This window comes from Sebastes fasciatus, chromosome 15 (genome assembly GCF_043250625.1).
Source record: "Sebastes fasciatus isolate fSebFas1 chromosome 15, fSebFas1.pri, whole genome shotgun sequence".
NCBI lineage: Eukaryota > Metazoa > Chordata > Actinopteri > Perciformes > Sebastidae > Sebastes > Sebastes fasciatus.
The window spans coordinates 9631089-9657370 of NC_133809.1; the positions used below are offsets into that span (position 1 = coordinate 9631089).

General features: G+C 40.2%; 1 protein-coding gene across 2 annotated transcripts; it reads left to right on the forward strand.

Moving 5' to 3' along the window:
- Positions 1-4167: 4167 nt before the first annotated feature.
- On the forward strand, positions 4168-25729 carry crlf1a (cytokine receptor-like factor 1a). 2 transcript variants are annotated; one of them, XM_074661467.1, is made up of 9 exons: positions 4168-4623; positions 10728-11006; positions 13057-13186; positions 15052-15221; positions 21511-21668; positions 22790-22864; positions 22943-23036; positions 24600-24788; positions 24905-25729. In XM_074661467.1, exons 1-9 carry the CDS (start codon positions 4545-4547, stop codon positions 24919-24921), a joined length of 1191 nt encoding a protein of 396 aa, XP_074517568.1. In that variant the 5' UTR covers positions 4168-4544; the 3' UTR covers positions 24922-25729. The 2 variants fall into 2 exon arrangements, with proteins under 2 accessions (XP_074517568.1, XP_074517566.1); XM_074661465.1 differs by having other exon boundaries at positions 4169-4623; positions 24600-24784.
- Positions 25730-26282: the final 553 nt, after the last annotated feature.

Below are 26282 nucleotides of genomic sequence, written 5' to 3' on the forward strand. Positions count from 1 at the left end.
CATAGTATGAAAAGCTCACGTATAAATAATGAAATTAATAATGGCTGAATTCCATTTAGTTGCTTCAGTGCCCTTTTATTGTGCATCTCGGCTCACTGTCATACTGGGACACTAGAATAGAGCTATGACAAGTCAAAATGTCTGCTGTGAAAACGGCCCGTTGATCCAACTTTGTGCTTCTCCGGTTGGATAATCTATGCAGCATCTTTGTGTATAAATGGGACTGTTTTGTACATATTTGATGAAGATCCTCTAGACTGAAAGTTCATGTTGAATAAATATGAAATAAATCAGCAGTTTGTGGGCGTTTTGAGGTTTCATGTTTTGACTCATGCTTAGTCAATGTCTATTTAGCAATAGTGACATTTTCCCTACAATAGGACCGAAACCCTGACATCATTGTTTATTGTTTGTAAAGAAAGAGTAACCTGTTTTTCTTATTTCCTTAACATCGATGCCCTTTAGAATAAACCACGGGGTCATGTTTCATGTTAAATATGACAGAAAAAGAGGTTAACTTTTCTCTAAATTTCCACTTTGAAGCTAGACTGTGTAACTTTTGTTGAACAGCAGTCATGTTGTAAGGCTGGTCTTAATTTTGCTCTTAGATTAATGCAAGTTAAGATTGACTTATTGTACGTCTAAAAAAGTTAGCCGCCTGACCCCCGGGCTGAACTAAGAACCATGTTCCCATGGTAACAGTCTGTGAAACCTGCTGACCGCTGGCACCAAATGGCACAAAAAAACAGGAAAACATATCTCATTGTGTAGCGAGTAATAAGAAGGGAAAGAGTTTTTAGAGACGGTAGTAACCAGTTTGAAATATACAGCAGTGAGGACATGTCCTTGTAGCCGTTGAATTCTTACAGAAGCCAAAACATTTTCTGCTGGACTGAAAGGAGATGAGCAGCTTGATGCGGTTGCTCTCGGTCAGCCATGTTTTTGATTGTGAAAAAAGTCCCAAGAATTCATGGGAAGTCACTAGGGCTTTCCTCGACCAAACAAATTCTCAGTCGACGAACACTGATGCGATTTTGTCGACTAATGGATTTGTTGATTTAATCAAGTTTCTCCACAAAGAATCACACAAAAGCACCAATTTAAATATTGTGTTTACCAGAGATGTGCTCACAAGTTTCTTGGAAATAAATCATTCAGCATTAAAAAAAAAAGTTAATTCGTCTAAAGAAATCTTGGTCGACTAAGACCAAAACGACAGATTAGTCGACTAATCGAAGAGGGGGCAGCCCTAACAGATTAGTCCTACTCTATAGTCCAGAACTAAACAGCTTTGTGCAATAGATGAATGTAGACGTCTATCTGAAGTCTGACTATCATCTGTTTTTGTGCAGCCCCAAGATAATGCTGAATGCTAAAAAGTAGCGTACTATAGTAGCACAAGTAGCACAAGCGTCATAAAGACCAAACATTAGCCACCAGAAGCTACTGGTCATACCAGACCAAGTAAGGCTGTATAGCTGCAAAGCTCCAGACTGTTAAGAATGTATTTTATTGCTCCTGTATTCACCTTTTCATTTGTAAGAGGAGGGATATGTTATTTCTATAAAAAGTTACATTAAACGTTTGTAAATCGTCCTACAGTTAACGGAATCCCACTTAAACTTTGGTGGATTGTAAAAACCAAAAGGTCAGAAAAGATATCAGAAGGCTCTATTCAGATTAAACATGTTTAAAGGTCCCATATCATGCTCATTTTGAGGTTCATACTTTGTATTTTGTGTTTCTACTAGAACATGTTTACATGCTTTAATGTTCAAAAAAACTTTATTTTTCTTGTACTGTCTGCTTGAATATACCTGTATTTACCCTCTGTCTGAAACGCTCCATTTTAGCTCATTTCAACGGAATTGTGTTGCTAGGTAACAGCTTGGGTCCACTTTGTTTCCTGTCAGCTGATGTCATTTACGCTTTGTCCGAACTCACATACTATACACTACATTCTCAATAGGTGTATTATCGTTCAACATATTTTTGTGTGAATAAACAGTAAAAGGTATGTTATCGGACGCACTGAGCAGTAATTTACGTTGTCACTTCCTGAGAACCTCCTTGCCGGTTGGACACGTGTAACCATGATAACCCGAGCCAACCTCATGTGACCAAAACGACGGTTTGTGAGAACCAAAGTCTGAATTAATTAAAATATTACCTCTAGCAAAGTGAAATCTTATACTTACAGTTAAGTTGAAGCTTTATTGATGTGACAGAGCTGTCCTTCAACGTCTGTTATGAACATTGTCGTCACTACCAAGCTGCATTGTGGGATATTTATGCTGCCCAGGTGTCCAGTGGTTGTATACTGTAATATTTCACCGTAATATAGTATGCAATTTGCGTACTATTAGTTTCACATTAAGGTTTCGGACATACTTAAATATCTCACATACGTTTTTAACGTAATAAATAGCATTTTAGTATGTGAATTACGGACGCAACCAGAAATAAACTGGGACACATTTAGAATATTTACTTTTAAAACTGTGTAATGGTCTAAATATTGTATATTTGTGACATCACAAAGTTACAGAAATCCTGAGGGCTCGTTTAAAGGCACCGTTTCTGAATACGGGCTGTGTGTATTTCTCCATGGATTGAACGTTTCAATATTTTCACAGTATTTAAATAGCACTTAAACCTGCATTATAATAATAAATAAAAAAAATATGTGAAAATCTAACTTTTTATAATATTTTTTTATTGGAAACTATGGGTCAACTGAGGGCCACCAGATTCTTTCAATCCAACACACAACGTGTGGACATAAAGAGATATTTAGCCAGCTGTTTCCGATGTTATTTGACCATTATAATACAGTTCTGTCGTGTCTGAGTCAAAACTGACAATTCAAAGAGAAAACATCATAATCAAGTGGGTACAAAGAGTTATTTTGTGTGTTTGTGTGTCACTCTCTCCATGGACAAATAGATAAAATTACACAAAAAGACACTTTGCTTTCCTGTAACTTGTCAATGAGTCAACAGGCTGCTATGGTGAAAGCTGTGAAACAGCGACCTGAGGCATGGAAACTAACACAGTGACTCAGTGATTCAGTGATTCAGTGAAAGTGAATGGACTCGGACTCCCCTGCGGTAGTAACCTGTTGTAAATATACAGCAGTGAGGACATGTCTTTGTAGCCGTTGAATTCTTCCAGAAGCCAAAACATTTGTCTGCTGGACTGAAGAGAGACGAGCAGCTTGATGCGGTTGCTCTCGGTCAGCCATGTTTTTGAGTCTTAATTTCCTCAGAAGTCATGGCAAATCACTAAAGGGCTGTCCTCGACCGAACAAATTCTTAGTCGACTAACACTGATGCGATTTTGTCGACTAATCGATTAGTTGATTTAATCAAGTTTCTCGACAAAGAATCACACAAAAGCACCACGTGTTTACCAGAGATGTGCTCACAAGTTTCTTGGAAATAATTCATTCATGGTTTTGATTTGGAAACAGGCACATCTGGCTGCAGATGTTTTGAATGTTGATGAATGTTTTTTTTGATACTTTATGATTTTAAAATTTGCATTTTCAATTGTTATGTTTGTTTTATGTCTGCAACTGTGTAAAAAAATATACAGTTTTAGTCATTGTAAACATCAAAAGCCCTGATTAGACTATTATAGTGATATCATATGGGTTATAAGTACTATTTTAGAAGGATATTAGTCAATGCAAACAGAAAACTACAACCCCTGATATGGATATTATAGGAATATAATAGTGATATCAATGTAGGATAAAGAAAATATATTGTTTAGTCAATGCAAACGTTTGTTTTATGTCTGCAACTGTGTAGCTGTGCTGCTGCCTATCTTGGCTAGGACACTCTTGGAAAAGAGATTTTTAATCTCAATGAGTTTTTTTTACTCCTGGTTAAATAAAGGTTAAATAAAAAAAAAATTCAGCATTAAAAAAAAAAAGCATTCAATCGTCTAAAGAAATATTGGTCGACTAAGACCAAAACGACCAATTAGTCGACTAATTAACTAAGAGGAAGCAACCCTAGCAGAAAGTGAATGGACTCCCCTACCCATCAGTGAAGAGAGGGAGAGGTTGAAGAGGAAAAAAAAGAGCAGTGAAAGGACGGAAAGAGGGGGAAATGACTGGCGACTGTGTGGGAAGAGAAAGAGAGAGAGAGAGAAGAGAGAGGAGGGGCTTATAAAGTATGAACTTGTGTATGATTTGAGCTGCAGGAAGCATTAAGAAGAGGAAAGAGTGCAACCAGGACGAGCTATACTCACTCTTTTGAGCCTTTTCCTGAGGACGTGTTGCTTCATGGCTTCACACAGGGCCACTTTTTCCAGCTGGTCACACTTTGTCTAGTTGCTCTCCTTCTCTCCTTCTCTCCTTCTGTCCTCTCAGTTGTCTTCTTGTAGCTTTTTGTTTTTCCTCTCTCCACACTGTGCGTAATTTCTATCCAGGATCGAGAGGAAAAAAGGCGACATCACAACAACACGAGGACTCAAGAGGAATCAAGACAGAGATTTATATATATTTATATAAAAAAGGAGCTGTGAGGTGGAAAATGAGAGCCTTGTTGGATATCTGCTGTCTTTTCCTCCTGCTGCTGCTGCACACTCCCGGCGTGCTGTCCTTGTCCACACGTAAGTAGCACACAGATGTCCATCGATGCGCAAAAGTCGTGGCTTTGCATGGGGAAGGGTTCTGGTTCTGGTTCTGGTTCTGGTTTGGGTACAGTACAGTACATGGCCACTAAAGATCAAGTTGAATCTCTTATGTGTCACCTCAGAGATCTCACTGTAAACAGCTCTCTGTGTGTGACAGTATGGGCTGCATGCTTTTAAAGATAAAACAGATGCAAAAAGTGGATTTCACAACAGTGCAACACATTATACAAGTGTGTTTTAGTCAATACAAACATTAAACTACAACCACTTGATATGGATATTATAGGAATATAATCGTGATATCAATGTGGGATAGAGAAAATATACTGTTTAGTCAATGCAAACATTACAAGCCCTGATAAGACTATTATAGTGATATCATATGGGTTATAAGTACTATTTTAGAAGGATATTAGTCAATGCAAACATTAAACTACAACCCTTGATATGGATATTATAGGAATATAATAGTGATATCAATGTGGGATAAAGAAGATTTATTGTTTTAGTCATTGCAAACTACTACTACAAGCCCTGAAAAGACTATTATAGTGATATTATATGGGATATAATTACTATTTGAGAAGGATATAAGTCAGTGAGAACACTGCATAAAAACTGCAAGCCCTGATAATAACATTATAGGAATCTTATTGTAGGTTATTATTATATTATTATATATGTTATAGTAGGTACATTTCATCACAATACGATATTTTGAACAACGATACGATATTTGCTGATATCACAAAGTCTGCTACAATACGATTAAATCATATGTCCATTTAACACAATCAGTTACATTTATATATCAACTCACAAAAAGCAACTAAAATACAACTACGTTTGACAATTTTATTACCGGCTTTATTACTATGACATTGAAATGACAAAAAAAACCTTTTTAATAAAAAGAATAAATAGAAAGGGGCAATTTCAAAATAAAGACATAAAGATGATGATATGTATGTTTTCACTTTACATCAATGATATTGCATCTAGTGTTGTAAAAAATGCCGTAGTATCGATGCATACTAATATGCTGAATATTTGAAATGTTTTCAATACTCATTTTCTGCAGTATCGATACACGGGTACCAGCTATGAGTGAGTTGACACCTAAAACCTGTTATTTATCCTTTAATAACAATCTAAAATTGTATGCCCTCAATGTTGTGTCAATTTTTCCTAGTGGTATTGAAAATGGTATTAAATATCAATATTTTTCAAGGTATTGGATCAAAGTTAGAAATTCCAGTATCGTGACAACACTAAACTAGAGATGTTCCGATACCATTTTTTCCTTCCCGATACCGATTTCGACACCTGAGGTTGCGGTATATATCGGCCGATATCGTCAGCTGTTTGCTTCTGACCATGTATGGATAGTGGACAGTAGTTACCAGCGGCAGCGATCAGGGCGACAGCACAGTGAAGGTTACTGTTTTGGAGCTGCGAAGAAGAATTGATTTCCAGTTAAACAAATAGATTTTTTTCTGGGTTAATAAATTATGGTATCGCATCGGTGTGTAGACTGACGTAATCGGCGATACAAAATTTTGGGCAGTATCGGATGCATTTCTGATACTATCGGTATCGGTATCGAAACAACTCTACACTAAATCGTTGAATCAATATATCAATTGAGATGTATCGTTACACCCCTGTAACTTATAGTGATTAAAAGAGAATAAACACTAAAAGGTCACTTTAACTCCACTAAGAGTAAAGATATGGGGCTTCCGTAGGAGGGTAAAATATGTAAATCCCAAACAGGAACACATAAAGTGATGTTTCATTGGGTAACACGGTATTTGAAGTATGTTCCCAGTGCAAAATAACTCTTGCATAATGAGGGCTCACAGGATCCACTCTGGCTGATTTCTGGGACACGTTCAAAAAAAGGACAAATGCCACTTTGTCCACTTGACACCTCCTGTTATTGATGTGCTCCTGCTCAAGTGTATCTGTTGTATCCCAGCAGAGAGAGCTCATCTCCCAGGAGGCTGAATTTCAACAAGTCCAGGCCATAATTCGTTTAACACATGGAGGGAGAGCAAGGGGTGGGGGGGGTTTACTGACCGCAACAAAACAGTGACATCATTTGCTCGGGGTTTGGAGAATGTTAACCGGCAGCTTAATGCACAGTAACGTAAATAAATCAAAGTTATGTCCGCTTCCCCCGTTAAGTGGCTGGATTAGTTTTTATGGTGAGCTCACTGGCAGAGAGCAGCTCCCTCGGAGAGGATCTCCTGTTATTCATCCTGTTTGAAAGGTGCTAATAAAAGAAAGTATAGTTTCAGGGGCTTACCGAAGACAATGGGACCTGATTATAAGCTGCCCTGCTGTTTATTACAGGGCCTAATTGGTCATTACTGTTTTATTCACTGTAATAATGGAGGGCGCTTCCCTTTTACTCGGTGTGCTGTGGTTTACAGATGCCACTGATATAAAACAGTTTAAATGTTGAATTTTCTTACCAACATATAATTAGTTTTTAGTGCAGCTCATAATCCCATAACGGTTTGAGTTTAAATGTTCTGTTAGCAAATAAAGAGGTTGGATATGATCATTTAATACCAAATAGTCGATTCTGAAACACACAAAAACCTTAAAAAATCAGCTTTTTTCAACCTGAAATTAACTTCTCATATCCTCCGGTACATGTCCCATTTCTCCTGTTTGTTCTTGGCCTAATTTGATTTGATGTTAAAAAGATAATCTTCCATCTCTCCCGATATGAGCATCATTATCTGTTCAAAATGTACCTTAAAGGGAGATTTGTCATGTATTTAATACTCTTATCAACATGGGAGTGGGCAAATATGCTTGCTTTATACAAATGTATGTATATATTTAATATATATGAATCAATTAAGAACACAAAACAATGACAAATATTGTGCAGAAACCCTCACAGGTACTCTATTTAGCATAAAGGAAATATGCTCAAATCATAACATGGCAAGCTCAAGCCCAACAGGCAACAACAGCTGTCAGTGTGTCAGTGTGCTGACTTGACTATGACTTGCCCCAAACTGCATGTGATCATCATAAAGTGGGCATGTCTGTAAAGGGGAGACTCGTGGGTACCCATAGAACCCATTTTCATTCACATATCTTGAGGTCAGAGGTCAAGGGACCCCTTTGAAAATGGCCATGCCAGTTTTTACTCGCCAAAATATAGTGTAACTTTGCAGCGTTATTTATCCTTCTTTGCGACTAGCTAGTATGACATGGTTGGTACCAATGGATTCCTCTGTTTTTCTAGTTTCATATGATGCCAGTATCTTCACTGGTGGCTTCACTAGCTTTAAAACTGAGTCCGCTACAACCTCTGAAAGATCGATTGCTTTAATGCATTATCGTGTTAACTTTGACAGCCTTGCTATACACTGTATAAACTTTATATAAAAAACTAAAATCTGCCGCTGTCTCCTCCGTCTCCCTTCAGATGGTGTTGCACGGCTCATTGTCACTAAATGTTGCGTGACTTCTTCCACTTGGCTCGTCCGCACTGGCCCCTCAAAATGTTCCACATGTACGTCTATTGAACAGCACACAGAGGAAAGCTTTCCTTGAACTGTTGCATGGAAGAGTGGAGAGTAAATAGTTCTTTAGAAAGAGGAGAGGATGTCATAAAGAAACATGTTTTCAGTCCACCAAAGACATAAAATCAGCCATAAATGTCAGTGGAGACCCCCATATGCCCAATATCTCCATCCTCCTCTCTCGCAGGGTTAAACTCATCCCCTGCCCTGATCAGAGCTGTGCTCCAAGCACCCTCAGCCTCTCCAAACAAATAATATTTTACAAGCCATTTCCTCCAGTGAGCGTGTCGAGTAGAGACAATAAACAGCAGTAATTGTGTCTATCACTGTAACGTTTGAACTGCGGAGGGAAGGGGTGTTCACACCCCGCTCTGGGGCACCGTCCCGTCCTCAGCGCCAGGAATACATAAACACTGATTGTTATTCAGCCGGATCAGCATATTATTGGCTAATCACGGTCCCCCTTTATGTCCGCCGTATCCGGTGACAAAGACAGCCTCCATCTGTGAGGGTGTTTGTTTGTGTTCATGTGTGTGCATAAATGTGTGGAGGTGTTGGAGCTGGGGTCGTGATATTGATATTAGTGGGGATTTACAGTTGAGTTAAAGGGTAACTTCAGTGTTTTCTCATGTTTTTGTGTCTAGCTAACGCAGACAACAATGTTTGAACTTTGTCCAGCATTGAGGGATAACGCTGTAACTGGCAACCGGGAGACATCAATGTAGCATTACGTCCACTAAAAGTGCTGTTTTTTGCTACTGAGCAGGCTCAGATTGTTATCATAAGTGTCTGACTACATTATGGAAAGGACCCTACGTAGGAATAAAACGTTTTTCTTATCTTTCTCTTGATCCGGTCGGTTTGTTTTTGTGTCCAAGTCCTGCTCAAAGAGAAGTCTCGTTGCGAATACTGGATATCCGTGTACTCTGGTTCAAATAAATTAACTTCAAAGATCTCATCCACTTTGTCAAAATCATCTAAATATTCATCCATGTCGTTGAAAATCTTTTGGATAACAGTAAGCTATGCTTTCTGTACTCCAACACAACAAACTCTGCCCGGCTGGCACTCGCATTTCCACTGTGGATGTATTCCACTATTCCACCGTCACGTCACCTCGCCAGATTTCAGAACGAGACTTTTCCTTGAGCGAGACTCTTTCCATAATGTCAGAGACTTATAATTACAATCAGAGTCTGTCATGGCCAAAACAAGCACTTTTAGTGGATTTAAATGACGGTGCCAGCTTGCCCCAATAGCACCATATTGCAGGCCGCGAGCAGCTGCCCTCTACAGCGCTCTCCCTCAATACTGGACCAATTTAGAAAATTGTTGTGTCAGTAGTTAGACACAAAAAACATGGGAAAATAAGATCCAGGTTTAACTTCTTCAAAGGCGGCTCCCACATAAAAGACCACACAAAGTCTGTCAGCGTAAGGTGGCTGGCATCTGAATAGATGTGGCCCCCAGGCGCAGATTTGTTGTGGTCTGACAAAGTGTTGACTCTCACTGCGCAGTCATTTCTGCATAGAACTCGTCTGACTTAACTTGTTTTCATAAAGCCGTCTACTTAGGTCAACTCTCTAAATCTCTTTGGTTCTCTCGTGAGCTGAAACCTGAGAACAAAATATACAACATCAAAACAACACGATTCGGTCACTCAAAGCCGGCGTCACACACAGACACAGTAATTAAAACACTCACAAATATTATTTAAAAATATCTTTTAAGTGCTATAGAGTGTTAAAGTCCTTCAGAGAAAAGAGTTTCTCTAACTATAATTTATTTTGCAGTTTGCCACTTGTTTGGTTGTAAATTAACATTCAGCTGTAACAAATGATAAATAGCAAAAGTATTTATTTATTTGGCAACGTTCCTATAGAGATTACCAACATGTTTTACAGGATTAAAAACCCAAGACCACACAGACAAATAAGCAAACATCAGTACCCAAGTACTGTAAGCCAAGTGAGAGAAACAAACGTAGGCAAGAGTGATGAAAAACAGCAGAAATTATCAAACAATTAAAACAAATGCATAAAAGTAAGAAACTGAAAACAGTGTTTAAACAGCTGCTCTTTAAAAAAACTAAACTTTCACATGTTTTATCCCCCAAATAGTGCTTGCTTTACATTATTGACAACCATTTGTCCCAAGTTTTTAAACCTTTTCCCACTTTTTAGCATGAAAATCAACCCGCAGAAACATAGCACTTGCTTCAGATAGGTAATTCATCCCAGTGAATATTTCCTTAACTTTATTTTTTTTTGCCATAGTTTCGTCACAGTTTCATCAAGCTAGGGACTGTTTTTCTGTACCACCATCTGAGAGTCAGCTGCCACCAGTCACCTTTTAACTGTAAGGCAACAAATCACAAAATTCACATTATTACCACATTGCTGTCATCAGCAGGGTTGTTATAAGACTTTAGAAAGGTCCATCAGAGCCACAGACGACGTTATACAGTTGCTCTCACATGCTGAGTAGAAGTGGCGAGTAAACTGACCTTAACGTGTCTGTCTCCTCCAGATGTAGCAGTAATCTACCCCCAGGACCCCGTCCTCCGCATGGGGTCCAACCTGACCGCCAGCTGCTGGGTCCACCCCGACCTCGGCGTCCACGCCAGCTCTCTGTTCTGGACGCTCAACGGTCAGCAGCTGCCCAGCTCGCTGTACAAAGTGCTGAGCCCGACCAACCTCAGCGTGACGCTGGCCGGACTCAACGCCTCCCGGCAGACGTCCGGCGACAACTTGGTCTGTCACAACCACAAGGGACACATCCTGGCCGGCTCCTGCCTCTACGTCGGCAGTAAGTTCAACTTTGTCAGTTGTTATAGGTCCATATTTTTTAGTTTGTCATTATATTAGTATATTTATTGTGTGTATGTTTTTTTGGCCAACATTTCTCTGAGGAATATGTCTCTGCTTCACGGTCAGTTAATGAAAAATGGTAAATAAAGGGTAGAAGAGTGAGAGGAGTGAGAAGGAAATGGGAATAAAGGGAAACAACAAGGAAGCAGTGGGCAGATTTTAACGTGTCTCTGTGGCTGTATTTTATGTTTAGTATTCCTGAGAGGCCTCAGTGACCTGTGTGGTCCATTACTCGCACAATCACTCACACAGCACACGGTCATAGGACATTCTACACACACACGTGTTTGTATTTCTACCAGGACCAGCATTTACATAATGCATTGCCTGGCTCCTAAATTACTTTATTTTTTACAGTGAACGTTATTGGGCGATCTTATCAATGTAGTCCCTTATAACAGTGGTTCCCAACCTTTTTTCCTTGAAGCCCCCCTACTTGTATCTAAGAAAATATTTAAATAAACATATTTTCTGACATCATAACCCTAAAAAAAAATTTAAATCCTCAAACAAAATCCTCGATTTGAATAATGTGATTCATTGTATTAAATTAGTCTTTTTCTAAATAAATCAGCTGTGTTTAATGAATATAACTCGTCCGTGCGGGCCTTCCTTTGTGTGTGGCGAGCGGGAGAGCAAACAGTTTTTGTACCGCAGTGAAAATGTTGTTTTTGAAGGGCTAAACACCAACAAATACGGATTGAAGCAGAATATTTTGTTAGATAAACACATGTTGTGATTTTTGGAAATGATTACATCTATCTTTTTTCCCAATCATTTTTTACTTTTGGACTTTACAACACCCTGGAGTTATTAGAAATGTGATCACACAAGTTGGAAACAATCCTACGCAGCCACCGCTGGGCTCTTCTACAAATAGTATAATGCTAATAAGATTAGTGTAGCCTGATCTTTAGCTGCAACTGTGCACAAATACAGGGTTTAAACAGAATGTGGCCTACTAAGTAGCACAAAATATATGTTTTTAAATAGTTTAATATACAGACTTTTTTATAAATGATCCAGTAAGTGTGTTATTATGATTGTAGTTATCTAATTTCGACAACCTCAGAGCAGACTTATCCTGGCCCTGTGATCTTTGATGCCCCCAGGTTGGGAACCACTGCCTTATAATAACCTTTAAATAACCTTATTTTCTCCAGGGTCAATCCTTACCTTCAAGAAATAGTTTGACATTTTGGGAAATACTCTTATTCGCTTCCTTGCGTAGAGTTAGTTGCTTATTATCACCGATGGAAATGATGGCTGAAGCTACGCACATTGTAATAAACTGGACGCATCCTTAAACTCTCAAAGAGCCCTTTGAAGAAGTAAGGAGTAGCCTCACTCTAAAAATGTTCCTCTTAAAGATAGAAGTACATGAACACACACACACACACACACACACACACACACACACACACACACACACACACACACACACACACACACACACACACACACACACACACACACACACACACACACACACACACACACACAGCTTTATCTTTGTTACTCCTTTTCTTACAGTTCCCATACACAGAAAAAAACCTGGCATTTCTAAGACTGCGAAAGGTGATGAGATGAAAAATGACAAAAACTTAAACCATGAAGAAACACGTGCTTGCCTTTTGTCAGATACACACACACGCACACACACACACGCACACACACATGGAGGAGATGCAGTCGGGATCCTAATCTCTGTGCGACGCTGGTGTTGAGCACCCGGTGTCCTGAGAGACGAGGAATGTTGGCAGGGATCCCGAGTCTGACCAAATCAGACAGCACACCGACACACACACCGACACACACACCGACACACACACCACCACCAATTAAGAGAAACACACACCAATTTCTGAGGAACATCACCAGTGGGTGAATTACACTCAGAGGTAACTTGCTACTCTCCTCTCTCCTCACCCATGTCTCTCACTCTCCTTTCTCCCCCGTCTTCCCACCTGTCCCTCTTTCTGTCCCAGTGCCTCCAGAGAAGCCGGTCAATCTGACCTGCTGGTCCAGGAACACCAAAGACCTGACATGCAGCTGGGCCCCGGGAGGAAGAGGAGAGACTAACATCAGCACACAGTACACGCTCAAGTACAAACTCAGGTAAATACGCACAGACACTACAGCTACACTACATCGTGACAAGTCACTCAGTTCACTAGGGTATCTGAAAATCAGCTCATATACACACCACTTCAATTGGTTCAATTAGTACAACACACCCTTTCTAATAGTAAAGTGACTATGCCATATAGATGAATGGAGTGAAAACCAAGCAAAACCAGCCTCAAGTTCAAATAGGCTAAACATCCAACTTAGTTAGTAGTCCAGCAATAATGTAACTTGACCTCACAGAAATTGCAGCAAAAGCTATTTTACTTGTATCGTACCCCTAAAGGTATCCTCTTTGACATATAAAAAGTTTTAGTGGATAATCTGAAGGGAAAATCCGGTTGTGTCTAGAAGGTAACACGCAAATTGCGAAACACTCGCGAGATGGTTTTTAAGTTGGGCGTTGACCTTGATTTGGTTAAGGTTAAGATAGGTCGTTGGGCAGTGAGAGTTTTTGCACGTTTTTGCAAGTTTTCTCACTTTGCGGGTTACCTTCTAGACAGGACCAGAAAACCCTGAAAACTGGGAAATTCAAAACGGCCAACATCCGCCCTATTGACAATAATAATGTCATGTTTAAAGGGTTAAAATCTGACATGGGCCATATTTCTGTTACTTGTTTTTGAAATACAATTACGTTTTAAGTATTTTGTAATTGGTATTTGACAGGGCTGAAAAAACAAGTTACTTTAGAGTGGAGTATTTTCAAAATACTCTCAATACTTTCTCCATGATTCATAAAACTTAAAAAATAAGTTAATGTAAACACACCTTAAAATGAAGAACGATACACTGAGACACACTCACACACAGTGATTTTGTAAGGCCACTCAGTATTTCCGTTATCAAGTTCATCTTCTAGATCTGGGTAGAATAGGACCAGTACAGAATAGGACCAGATCTGGGTAGAATAGGACCAGTACAGAATAGGACCAGATCTGGGTAGAATAAAACCAGATTTAGGTAGAATAAGACCAGATCTGAGAAGAATAAGACCAGATCTGAGAAGAATAAGACCACATTTGCGTAGAATAAGACCATATTTGCGTAAAATCAGACCAGATCAGAATAGGACCAGATCTGGGTGGAATGAGACCAGACCAATGATTCTTCAAGGAAAAATACAGTATGGTCAAATCACAACAATGTTGGCTTGTATGGTCACCGAAATCTGGCTAAAAAGTCGTTATTGGTCGGATTATATTTAGGCGAAACTTTCCGTTGATACAATTCCTCAGGACTATTTGTTCTCTCATTCAGAACATTTTGAGGACACAAAATCCGTTGAGTTTGTTTTTGTTGCAATTTGAATGAGGTTGAGCCCACAGTTTTGCCTATTGCCAATGTTCCCAGTCCAAATCAACATATTTCAGGAGATGTTTTTATGATGCTGACGTGCATCAAAAAACAAGCTGGAAACAGAGAAAACACCTTATCTGTTTGGCAGATCTTGTTTTAAGAGAAATAACAGCGGTAGCTGCCAGAGGGTGGAAACCCTTCGTTCGTAGAAAAGTCACATCTCATGAGAATTAGGAAAACGGGTTTTCATCTGGGAACGATACAGTTCCGAAAATGAGTTTCAGATGGGTTGTAAGCTCTGGTCACATTTTTAAATAATTAAATCAGCAATTTAAAAGCAGAAAAAGGGGAAATGGTTTGACATGGAGTGCCTGCATTCGTGCCAACTGCAGGGAGATCTCTTACTGCAGCCAGATTAGTGTAAATAAGGACCTTATAAAACTACTTGTGACTGATAAACTGGCTACACATTATACAATAACTTCTATATCGCATGCATTATTCATGGATATTAATGCTGTCAAGAGTTATTTGAGTATTTTCTGTTTTGCTCCCAGGTGGTACGGCAAAGAGAAGGAGTGTGAGGATTACACTCATACGCAGCCTTACTACTGCAGCATCACACGGGACCTGCACCTCTTCACGCCCTACGAGATCTGGGTGGAGGCCTCCAACCAGCTGGGCCGGGCCACCTCCGACGTCATCACCCTCGACATCCTAGACGTGGGTGAGTGTGAACTTTGACCCTCTTTCTTCAACTGTTTTTCAGAGCTTTAGATCTCAGTGACAATGAGCCCTCAGGCTAGAATACAGGACAGTGGATACCAGGCTTTTAGACCTGCGACGCCTCATCACAGGTTGTACACGTCTACGACTTGTGAGCAGTTCAATCAGTGACGGATTTAGTGATATTCCCCTCTCCCTGTTGTCATAGTCGTCTATGGTTCCACATAAAATAATAAAAAGTTCAAAATCGCACAATATATATATTGTTTTTATTATTTATTCAAGCTTTATTTAACCAGGAGTAAAAACTCATTGAGATTAAAAATCTGTTTTTCAAGAGTGTACTGGCCAAGGTAGGCAGCAGCACAGTTACACGGTTGCAGAGATAAAACAAAACATAACAATTTAAAACAAAGACAAAAAGCAAATTACAGAATCATAAGGTATCGAAAAAAACATTCATCAGCATTCAAAACATCTGTTGCAGCTGTCATCTCATTGATTGCGCTTTGAAAGGTCAGCGGCACACAAGGTCAAAATTGAAATAATCTGAACTTCTGAAGTGAACTGAAGCGCTCGATGGCGATTTCGAGCAGTGCGCCACGCCGAGCTTCCGCCTAGTCGGGAGGCACCGCGCTCCCCAGAGGACAACGATGGCACAGCCAGTGCAGAGTGATTTCACCGCTGATCATGTGTGGGCGGCGATATGTTAGTGAGTTATGTATTCCTGACAGAAGAAGCTCTTTAACTCTTTGAACATGTTTGAAGGATTGATTAGTTTATCTTAGTATCCGTTGATTAAAAGGAATAGTTAGACATTTTGCTTTTGAGTTAGATGAGAACATTGATACCACTCTCATGTCTCAGAGCAAGGAGGCAGTTATCTTAGTTTAGCATTGAGACTGTAAGCGGGGGCAAAGATCTAGACGAAACATAAAAAAATATGCCCTCCAGCACATCTAAAGCGGATTAATTAACACGTCGTGTCTTGCTTCTTTAATCAGGTGGAACATTTTGCTGTAATGACAACAATTTGTGGTTGTAAAGGGGGTTATGTGCCAGACATTTTCTTGGCTAGAAGCAGTGACTTCATGTTTGCATAGCAACACCTACAGTATAGAGCTAGTAGGGATCCCAAAGTTTCTAAAGATGTGTGGAATAAAATTATGTAATAACCTTAAAGGTGCTTTATACAATATTCAGAGCATTAATATAGCAGCAAACAACTATTGTCTAAGTAAAGATATAGAGGAGTAATGTCTACCTGAGCAGAGAATGAAGTCACTCTCCCTCTGTGTGTGTTGAAATCTGAGCTTCTTCATGTTTTGTTGACATAGCCGGGGCGTGCGTGCATGCTTTTAGTGCATGTTTGTGCATGTGAGCGTGCCCCACTGACTAGCTCACGGCCGTTGCTCTCATACGGCGGTTACAGCTGTTAATGCTGCCGCGGAAGCGTAGCACCCACCCTCCGGTTCCCCTCCAGATTAACACTGTTACGGTACGTTCAAACCAAGCGCGAAGCGAACTTTTCACGCGGCACGATTACAAAAAAAGTCAATACAAAGAGACGCAAATTTACGCCGGGTGACACGAATGTCAAATTTGCGGGAGTTGAAATATTTCAACTCGAGTGAGAACTAGAGTGTGACCACGTTGAGAGCCGTGCGGAGGCAATAGAGATGCTTCCAATCTTGCATTTAGCACCTTTAAAGCTACTTAAAAGGGAAACGAGGAGGGCAACTGCTAGTTAAGCGGTTCATTCCTGCCCCTATTTATCATCTCATGACCCCTCAGATTTATCTTGTGACCCACAGGTTGACTTCCGCTTTAGCTTTAAATTGGCTTTTATTCCCACAGACAGGACATTGGCTTGAGTTCTGTGGCTTTTTGGAGAAAGTACTCATCCAGCTTTACACTGATAGGAACTGAGCGGTGTTTCCTTTTAAAGCTTTGTTATGTGGTCCGTTGCCTAGCTTAGTGCGGTTTAAGCAAGTGGACCACAAGATCAAAATTCTTCTTTCTCTCATTATCCTCTCAAAACACACACACAATGATACACACATGCACGCACACACCTGGATGACGAATGGAAACGCCCTCGCTTTTGATGAGCTCATTTTCTCTTTACTCATGCTCACTGGACACACATACAGAAAACACGCACAGAAAACACTCGCTAACCCCCTTTTATGTAGCGTTGGAATGTGCCAGACTGATCCTCGAACCTAATCCCGTCTCCGAGCCGGCCGCAGACCCCCCGAGGCCTGAGGAGATTCAGGGCTTTGAGGCTTTAAGACTTGGACCTGAAATAATACAACCTGATTAGCTCGAAGCTCTTCACCTGGTTCAACACGCTGCTAACGGTGTCGGTGAAATGTACCGAGAGGAAGGCCATATAGAGTTTCGGGGTTGAACACGTCATCGGCACGGAAACAAGTGTCCGTCAAACTGTAATCCCTTTTCCGTTCCCTAATGTATGCACGCACACACACCTGTTTACACACCCCGAGGGCAGGGCAGGGCCTAGTAACAGTATAGAAACAGAGGCAGGCAGAGTGTAGGCGGATTCTGGACTTGTGTGAGCGTGGGGGTTTTTGTTTCACTCAGGTTGCCCCGGCCATTCTTTTCATGCAGTTTCCACAACAGTAGCGGGTCATAAAACACAGCAACCACACCTACGTGGTGCTGCTGTGAGTCACTCGCGTCTACGGTCATGTCCAATCAGTTATGAAGGCGAGGCGGAAACACCTACAGTTTTCTCTGCATTCCTCAGTCACGGGGAGCCCTCAGAACCGAGAGACGAGAGGCAACTTGTATCGCCGTCTGACTCTGAGACGAGGATATGTTAAGGGATGGCATAATATATATGTTAACAGTGATTCATCTGTAATTTGACATGTCTCACTGACTTTTATTGCCAAATGCACATAATGTATAATGGAAAAACACATTTCCTCAGCAGACAAAAATAATTATTAAAAGTACCATTTAAACCATTTTCTCTTCTAATTATACTACAGAAGGTTGCAATTATTTTAATTATATTGTTATCCAAAGATATCTTGGATTTTATTGTGATTACAGAACAATTGTCTTGAAAAAAACAAACAAGAATGACGTCATAGAATATCTTCAAAATCTCTCAGAATAAATATCTGAATGGCATTTATTATCAGGCTCTGCGAATTAAAGGTAGTCAAATAGGACATGTTGAAATGCCATGTATGTTATGAGACCTCATACTTTATGTGAAATAATATTAGTATATTGGATCTTTATTACAGAGAGCACTGTCATTTACTGTCTAATCTTTTAATGATGTTCAATTCCAGCAACTTTACTGATTGTAAACAAAAATACAGATTAACTGGCATCATCATTTTTTAAACGATGCCCAGCCCTAACGACAAAGCACTAAAACGCGGCCGGCCCGAATATGTCAACAAAGCACAGAGAAGCTCAGATTACATCTCACACACACAGAGAGAGAGAGAGAGACTTCATTCTCTGCTCAGGTAGACAATACTGGTCTATATCTTTACATAGACAATAGTTGATTGATGCTATATTAATGCTCTGAATATCAAATAGAGCACCTTTAAATACTATTTATTTTTATTTGAAAAAAAGTGCAGAAGATTTTTAAGTAGTTTCTCCAGACCTGAGTCTTGCCGGCAGTCCTGGTCTCATCTCTCTTCGTCCAAACATCCACCAATCAGAGGGGGTATGGCTGTAGCCTCTTTGTAGCCTGAGAGGCAAAAATATGGAGCAAAGAAAGTCCATAAAACACTTGTAAAGAAGCTTGTAAAGCTTAATTGCTGTGAGCGCAGGAATAACTGAAACCATATTAGCATTTTTATAAACTCCTCTCTTCTCTCATCTGAAACATGGACAGTTATTATTATTATTGCATTTGTCCTAAACGTGTCATTGGTTTGGACTATTAATGTCTCCAGAGGCTTTAAAACTTTAGTTTTCTTAGTTTTACTCTCCTCTTTTGTGTTAAAAATAAACATTTTTCTAATATGGATGACTTTTGCGTGCCACTGTTGGGTTTATACTTTTAAAATCACCCATGAGGACGAACTGACACGCCTGAAGTATAACACATAGAGAGTCTCCGGTTCCTCCGAACACTGGGGACCAGAAACAAAGTCCTCTGAAACTCTCGTGTCAACTCCCACTTTTTCCCCTCCGCTGAATCTTTCCCATCTTCGTCTTCTTTCCCCTGGGTTCGTCTTGTTTGTTTATTGGTAAGGGATGACATTATGAAAAGGAACTGCAGTATATATTGAAACGATCTCGAAAGCCCAAAACGAAAAAACGCGAGCAAAGTTAAAATAATGGTCTGTCAGCACATGTTTGTTTGTCGAAAAGATAATCGTTGTCAGATGAAAAAGCCTCTTCCAGCTCACACAAGTCAAGTCTTCAGAAACTATAAGGCACTCAGAGACCACAAACCCCCGCCAACGCTGAACAATCCTTCAATGAGCTGTTACACATAAAGACATCACTCCTACCGCTTTAAATTTGAATTGAGTGGATTTCTTGACCCTGCAAACATAACCCCTAAAATGTAGAAAGAAGCCCCTCAAGCAATGAATTCTTGGCTAAAAATGATAATCTGGGCCATCTGGCCACCAGAAGTGTATCATTAAGTTCTTAGGATAGAAATATACTTGTTAATCGATGTAATAAATTAAAAAAGGTACCTCAGTATGTGCTTCTCATGAAATCGTTTGTGCATTTGAGAGTTTGCACTGTTTATGACATTATAGTCACGCACTGTTTTTCTCAAAACATAAATAGAAATCCAGCAGGTCACACACATAAAACACTCTTTTTACGATATTTCTGAAATCCTTTAAGCTGCTCTAATGTCTACATGTAATGTGAACTGAGTCGCTTGTCGTGACGAACCAGCAGAGAATTATAAACAGTTCCCCTCAGCTCTACCGAGCTTTAGCATCTTTCAGCTCATTATTTTTGTTTTCCGGCCCATAACTCTACTGTTTTGGTTTATTCTCACCGCTGTCATCAACCTCATTTCCAGCAGCAGGGAGCTGTTTTTAGTGAAACATCTCTGTTAAAAATCAGTACACTCCTGCTCAGCACCAAACAACTGACAAAACTAGGAACTAGATGGTGAAAACAGTGAAGCATTTAGCGGCTAAAGAGCCACTTATTGTTGGTGGAGACCAAAACTGAGCTAAAACAGTCAAAATTGGACTTACATTTGTCAGATGGCCAAAGACAAAACTCCTAATGAATGATAATGTTGCTCTGTGTGTAAATAAGTTTGCCAACATGTTCACTATAACAACTTTAAATGGTCACAATATGTCAATGTTGTGTTTTTATTTTGTTTCGCTGCCCCCAAGTGGCCAAAAAAAAAGCAAGTAATGCTGCTTTAAGATCCCTCTTCTCCTGTCTGTATGCAAAAATATACCAGTTTGGTGTAGTAGACAATTAGATGCAACAATTAGTCGATTAATCAATTAGTCAATTGACATTTGTCTGTTTGTAAAATGTACTATTTTACTACTATTACAATTTTTTTGACATGCTTTATTTTATAATTTTTATAACGTGGCATGCTATCTTTATACATTTTATAGACTAAACAAATTAATTGATTAATTGGGAAAAAATATTTTCCGGGTTGTCAGATTTCATCAGAGACCCATTTTTTTCATTCTTTAATTTTTGTCCTTGTTTTTATCTCTGTTATTACTTTCTTTATTCCTTTATTGTTTTTCAAATTTTCAATATATTTTTACTTTTTCACTATAAAATATATAAACATTGTAGGAATTATATAAGTTTGAACAACATCAGATGTTAGCAAATTTGGGCTGATAAAGTTAACGCATTGACGCAAATTACAATTTCTCTAACACATTAACGCAACTTTCAATTTTTAATTAATCTCTTAAAAATCTGACGGGCAGCCGATCTTTTGGAGGTTATACTGGGCTCAGTTTTAAAGCTAGAGTGAAGATACTGGCAACATATGAAACTAGAAAACCTAAGGAATCCATTGGCACCAACCATGCCATACCAGCTTGTTGTGAACGAGGCTAAATAACACTCCTAACTTGCGCTAAATTTTGGCGAGGAAAGGGGGTCCCTTGACCTCTGACCTCAGGATATGTGAATGAAATTGGTCTCCCCTTTACAGGGCTACAACTAACAATTATTTTCTTGATTAATCGATTAATTTTTGACATATTTTCATCTTCGATGAGATCTTCTTACTTAATAACCTTCTCCGTCTCCTCTTCCTCCAGTGACCACGGACCCTCCAGCAGGGGTGACAGTCAGTCGCGTCGGGCAGCTGGAGGACCAGCTGAGTGTTCGCTGGGAGGCGCCGCCTGCTCTCAAAGACTTCCTGTTTCAGGCCAAATACCAGATCCGCTACAGACTGGAGGACAGCCAAGACTGGAAGGTATAGGACAAGGACACCCAGTTATGAAGACATAAATCTGTCCTCTTTGTCTCTCACACACAAACAGAAATATATCTCCGCAGCTGTTTCTCATCCTAATGCTGTAATCACCCCTAATCTAGTCTGATTGAGGCCTCCTCTGCCAGACGGGTTAACAGCTCAGAAACTTTCATCAGCCATAAATCTACAAGTCGGGTTTTGATCAGGAGAAAAACACAGGCCAGAGCCACTGTGTATACCTCCGTTCAAACATTTAATGAATGAAAAATACAGTGTAAAACCCTTCGGCCGCGCAGATGGTGCTTCCCGGGATCCATTCGAGTCCTCTGGGTACGAGTGAAGATTCTCCAGTAATTAAGGGGGAATTACACAGATGTAATATAAGCAAGTCTTTGCTCGCAAAGTGGAAAAAGAAGAAAAGAAGGGGAGTGGAGGAGAGGCGGCGGAGGGATGAGGCCGCTTCGAAGGAAGAGAGAGGAGACTTAAAGTGGCTTTAAGGGTTCGGTGGTGGAAACAAAACGCCGTTTTCCCTCTGAACCGGCCCTAATCATGAGGTCATGCTCAGGAATGGAGGGATACATCTCAGCTGTTAATGCCTTCAATATGGCCGTAAAGACGCTCAGCGGTAACGTCTGCCGATTTGGCCTCCCCACGTCACATCATTAGCCCTCTGATGCCTGTAATTTCCATGCTCTGTTTTCTGTTGTAGTCGTTCCTAACAAGTGTTTACAGACTGAATGCCGGAGAGAAAGTGGGGACTATTAGATTATTAACTGCAGTGTGTGGGCGTCTCTTTTCTCTCGTCTCTTTATTTCTGCTGTCTTGTATTCGTCGAGTGCATGTGCACGCTCCTGTGTGTGTGTTTCTCAGCTCCGTAATAAGTAATAGAGAGCAGATTTTTACCCAGCAGGCACGGTCACATTAAAACATTTTCATAAACACGCTGATCAGGAGTCACTAAACAATGTGGTGTGCATGCATGCTTAGGTCTGTGCGTGGTTTGTGGTTGTGTTTTCTACATCTTGACTCTGCCCTGTGTTTTAGTTCAAGCACATTGGTATTTAATACTGCGGTCAGACCTCCAACTCTTCTGTTTTTGTGTCTTTTTTTTTTCCCTGCAGGTGATGGATGACGTTGGGAATCAGACATCTTGTAGATTGGCTGGATTGAGACCTGGAACAGTGTATTTTGTCCAGGTACAGTAATGCTCTGGTTGCATGTGTGTGTGTGTAGCTCAGATTTGGTCCGTGTTCATAATGTTGTATCCTCTCCAGGTTCGCTGTAACCCCGTGGGCATCTACGGCTCTCGCAAAGCTGGGATCTGGAGCGAGTGGAGCCATCCTACTGCTGCATCCACACCCCACAGTGGTGAGCACACACTCACACACACTAACTCAAAAGGGCTACTCAGAATGCATTTTCTTGCTCTTGATCTCAGTCTTTGAGAGTATTTTAAGAGGCAATTTGTGCCACTAAAACTTGCTTTATATCACGGTGCACCACAGGTCCCACAGCTCTCTCCCACTGCTGGAAACTGGGCAGAAGATGGTGTTGTTTTACACTTCTTTACCCTTCTCCCAGCGTGTTATGCATTGCGTTGGCAGTTTTATGTATGGCAGATGCATCGGTCAAATCAAATCAAATCAAAAATCGTTGCCAAACCAAATCATGTTATTGCCAAACCAAACATTAAAAAGTCAAACCAGACTTTTGGGATTATGTAATGTTTTAGTTGCAACACAAAAGGGGCTTCACAAAGAACTGATAAAAAGACCAATAAAGGAACACTGAACACAATTTAACTCGTGCTGTTTGCTCCACAGGAGGCTATAAAGCTGAGGCTACCTGCTGTTGTTGCCTCTCCAGATTTAACAATGAAACCGCTCAGTAAAATAGTATCATAACAGACAGGAATGATGGCCACGACTATGAAAACTTGAAGGGTTTCCCAGAACTTCTCATGAATTTTGGCAAAAGATTGACTGAAAGAAAGCTCCTCTCGGTTACTGTGTGCATTCATTGCCTGAACTTTTCATGGCTCTCAGTGTATTCAACACTGGAGCACACAATACAGTAGACTACACATGTTGAGCAATTTCCTTCTTCTTTCCTTTAAAGGGGACATATCATGAAAAACTCACTTTTTCATCTGGTATCTGGAGTGCCTACCAACCCACAAACTGTGAAATCAGACAACCCAGTCAGTTGTTTGTGGGCTGCTTAGATCAGAAAACATGTGATTCAGATTTGGCTCCCCTTCCTATGTCACATGCAGACTCATTAGAATTGACCGATCCTAAGTCCCGTTAGTTACTGTTGCTAGGTCGGACAAGCTTGACAAAAAGAAACGTATTTCAACATACTTCTGGGTGGCACAAAGCACAGATAATATAAACAAAGAAACGAAATCAGACGAAATCCTGCAGGTTCACCAGAAACTCCTTCAGCTCAGAACTCCAGCGGGCCCTCCGGGTGGGACTTAGGAAGGGTCGATATACCGTCCACGGCTTGAGAACTACCTTTGCAAAGGTGCACCATATTTTTCTCGCACGCCAATCAGAGCAGACTGGGCTTTTTCAGGAGGGGGTCTTAAAGAGACAGGCGCTAAAACGGAGCATTTCAGACAGAGGGTGAATACAGGTATATTCAGACAGACAGTATGAGAAAAGTAATGTGTTTTTTAACATTAAAGCATGTAAACATGTTCTAGCAGAAACCCAAAATACAAGTATGAACCTGAAAACGAGCATGATATGTCCCCTTTAATACTATAACTCTGCTCTGCGGTGTTGGAATGTAACTAAGTACATTTAAACCTGCAATAACTGACTGAAATATTACCACAGCTGCTCTGCGAGATATTTCATTACAGAACACCAAAGCCAGTCTAACTCCAGTCTCTCCTCCCTTCCTTCTCTTCCCTTCATGCAGAGCGGTTGATGTCGGGCTCCTGTGACTCAAAGTCCAGCGGGGATTCCAACTCCACCCTTCGCAGGGAGCTGAAGCAGTTCTTCGGCTGGGTGCGGAAACACGCCTACGGCTGCAGCAGCATGTCCATGAAGCTGTACGACCAGTGGAGGGTGCTGATGCAGAAATCCCACAAAACTCGCAACCAGGTAGGTAAGCATCACTAATGCAGGGGACACTCGGACACTAACGGATACGCTCTCAAAGTAAGAACTAGATTTGTTTTATGAAAGCTGATTTGTAACAGATTTTGTCTTTTTTTGATTTAGGTTCTCCAAGGGGATAAATCGTAGCACACGCTGCCTTTACGAGTCAAGAACAGAACCGAGTGAGTGTGTTTTTGTCTATGTGTGTGTGTGTGAGAAAGAGAGATTGTATTCGTATATGGGAATTATAAGACATTGTGCTCTGGACATTTTGTGCGAATACCAGTCGTGGCCGTGAGAGGACATCCGATGAGAAACTGGGATTTCCTTTCTTTATTGCGTCTTTTCCAGCCGACATGAGCGCTTTTTCTGTCTGAAAAGGTGCAACTGAGAAGGTGGACTCGCCACGGACATCCTGGTATCATCATTAGCAAGAGACCATGTGGACTACTTTCTCAAAAGGACATTGTAGCATGAATAACAAAGATGCTCCTGCTCTAAATGTGCACCAAGGTGATCAAAACAAACTAATTAGAAGAGCATCTGAAAGTATTCTGACCTTTTTTTTCCGAGTTCCTCCTGTGGATCCAAAGCACCATCTAGTGGCCGTTCGGCGTCCATGGATGCTCCAAATCAAAGCTTTCACTGTGGTAAAAAAGAAACAAAATGATCATACAGTATTTCTGAGTCATGCTTTGTTATATAAGTGCCAAACTGGTTCAGCCAGCATTCATGTGTTTCTGAGCGACCGTATGTGACTGATGACGTGATGGTGTTTGTGTATGGAGACGTTTCACTGCCTTTATTTTTGTACTGAATTGTACCAGCATATTTAAAACTGTATAAAGTTATGTTTTATGTCTTAAGTTATGTTTAGTTAGTAAAGAAATATCAATGACTGAAGTTGTTATCGATCTCTAATGTTGTATAAAAATGTTGTCAGAAACACACCGGGGTTTGGTTTGCTCCTCCTGTTATGGATATCTTTAATATCCACATCTTCCCATAGAGTGTGACTCCACACATTTCCTCCAGCAGGGATTTCATGTCAGATTGTCTGAACTGAAATATTTACAAACAGCGATTTAGTGTTTATGGACAAAAAGAAGACGTCATGATATGAAATGAAATGAAATGAAATTCAATTTTCTTTTCATATCGCCACCAAAATAAGCAGAATGTATGCAACAAATTGTGTGACTTAGACCGACACTATCAGTAGAAGATGAAATGTCTGGTTAGTAATCAGTTGGTGCCTTCAGTGTTCTTTATTAACCAGGGGCCGTTTCAACATGGGGGGCGGGGCGACGACACATAATAAGCAGGAGTTCTGCATCAAGTTATGGTGGAAATGTCATTATTTATATAAAGTAAAACACAAAATTAAGGCGCCAGGGTGACAATTCAAAATATTAATATTATTACAAAAATAAAATTATTACAAAAATATAATATAATATAATGCAACGAGACTCTCAGTCATTCTGTTTTGCATTTAACA

Excerpts from the sequence above, each read along its gene's own strand:
- crlf1a (XM_074661465.1), top strand. The coding sequence starts at position 4,545 with ATGAGAGCCTTGTTGGATATCTGCTGTCTTTTCCTCCTGCTGCTGCTG. Across the intron at positions 15,222-21,510 it reads CCTCGACATCCTAGACGTGG|TGACCACGGACCCTCCAGCA; the intron begins GTGAGTGTGAAC and ends CTCTTCCTCCAG. Across the intron at positions 23,037-24,599 it reads TGCATCCACACCCCACAGTG|AGCGGTTGATGTCGGGCTCC; the intron begins GTGAGCACACAC and ends CCCTTCATGCAG.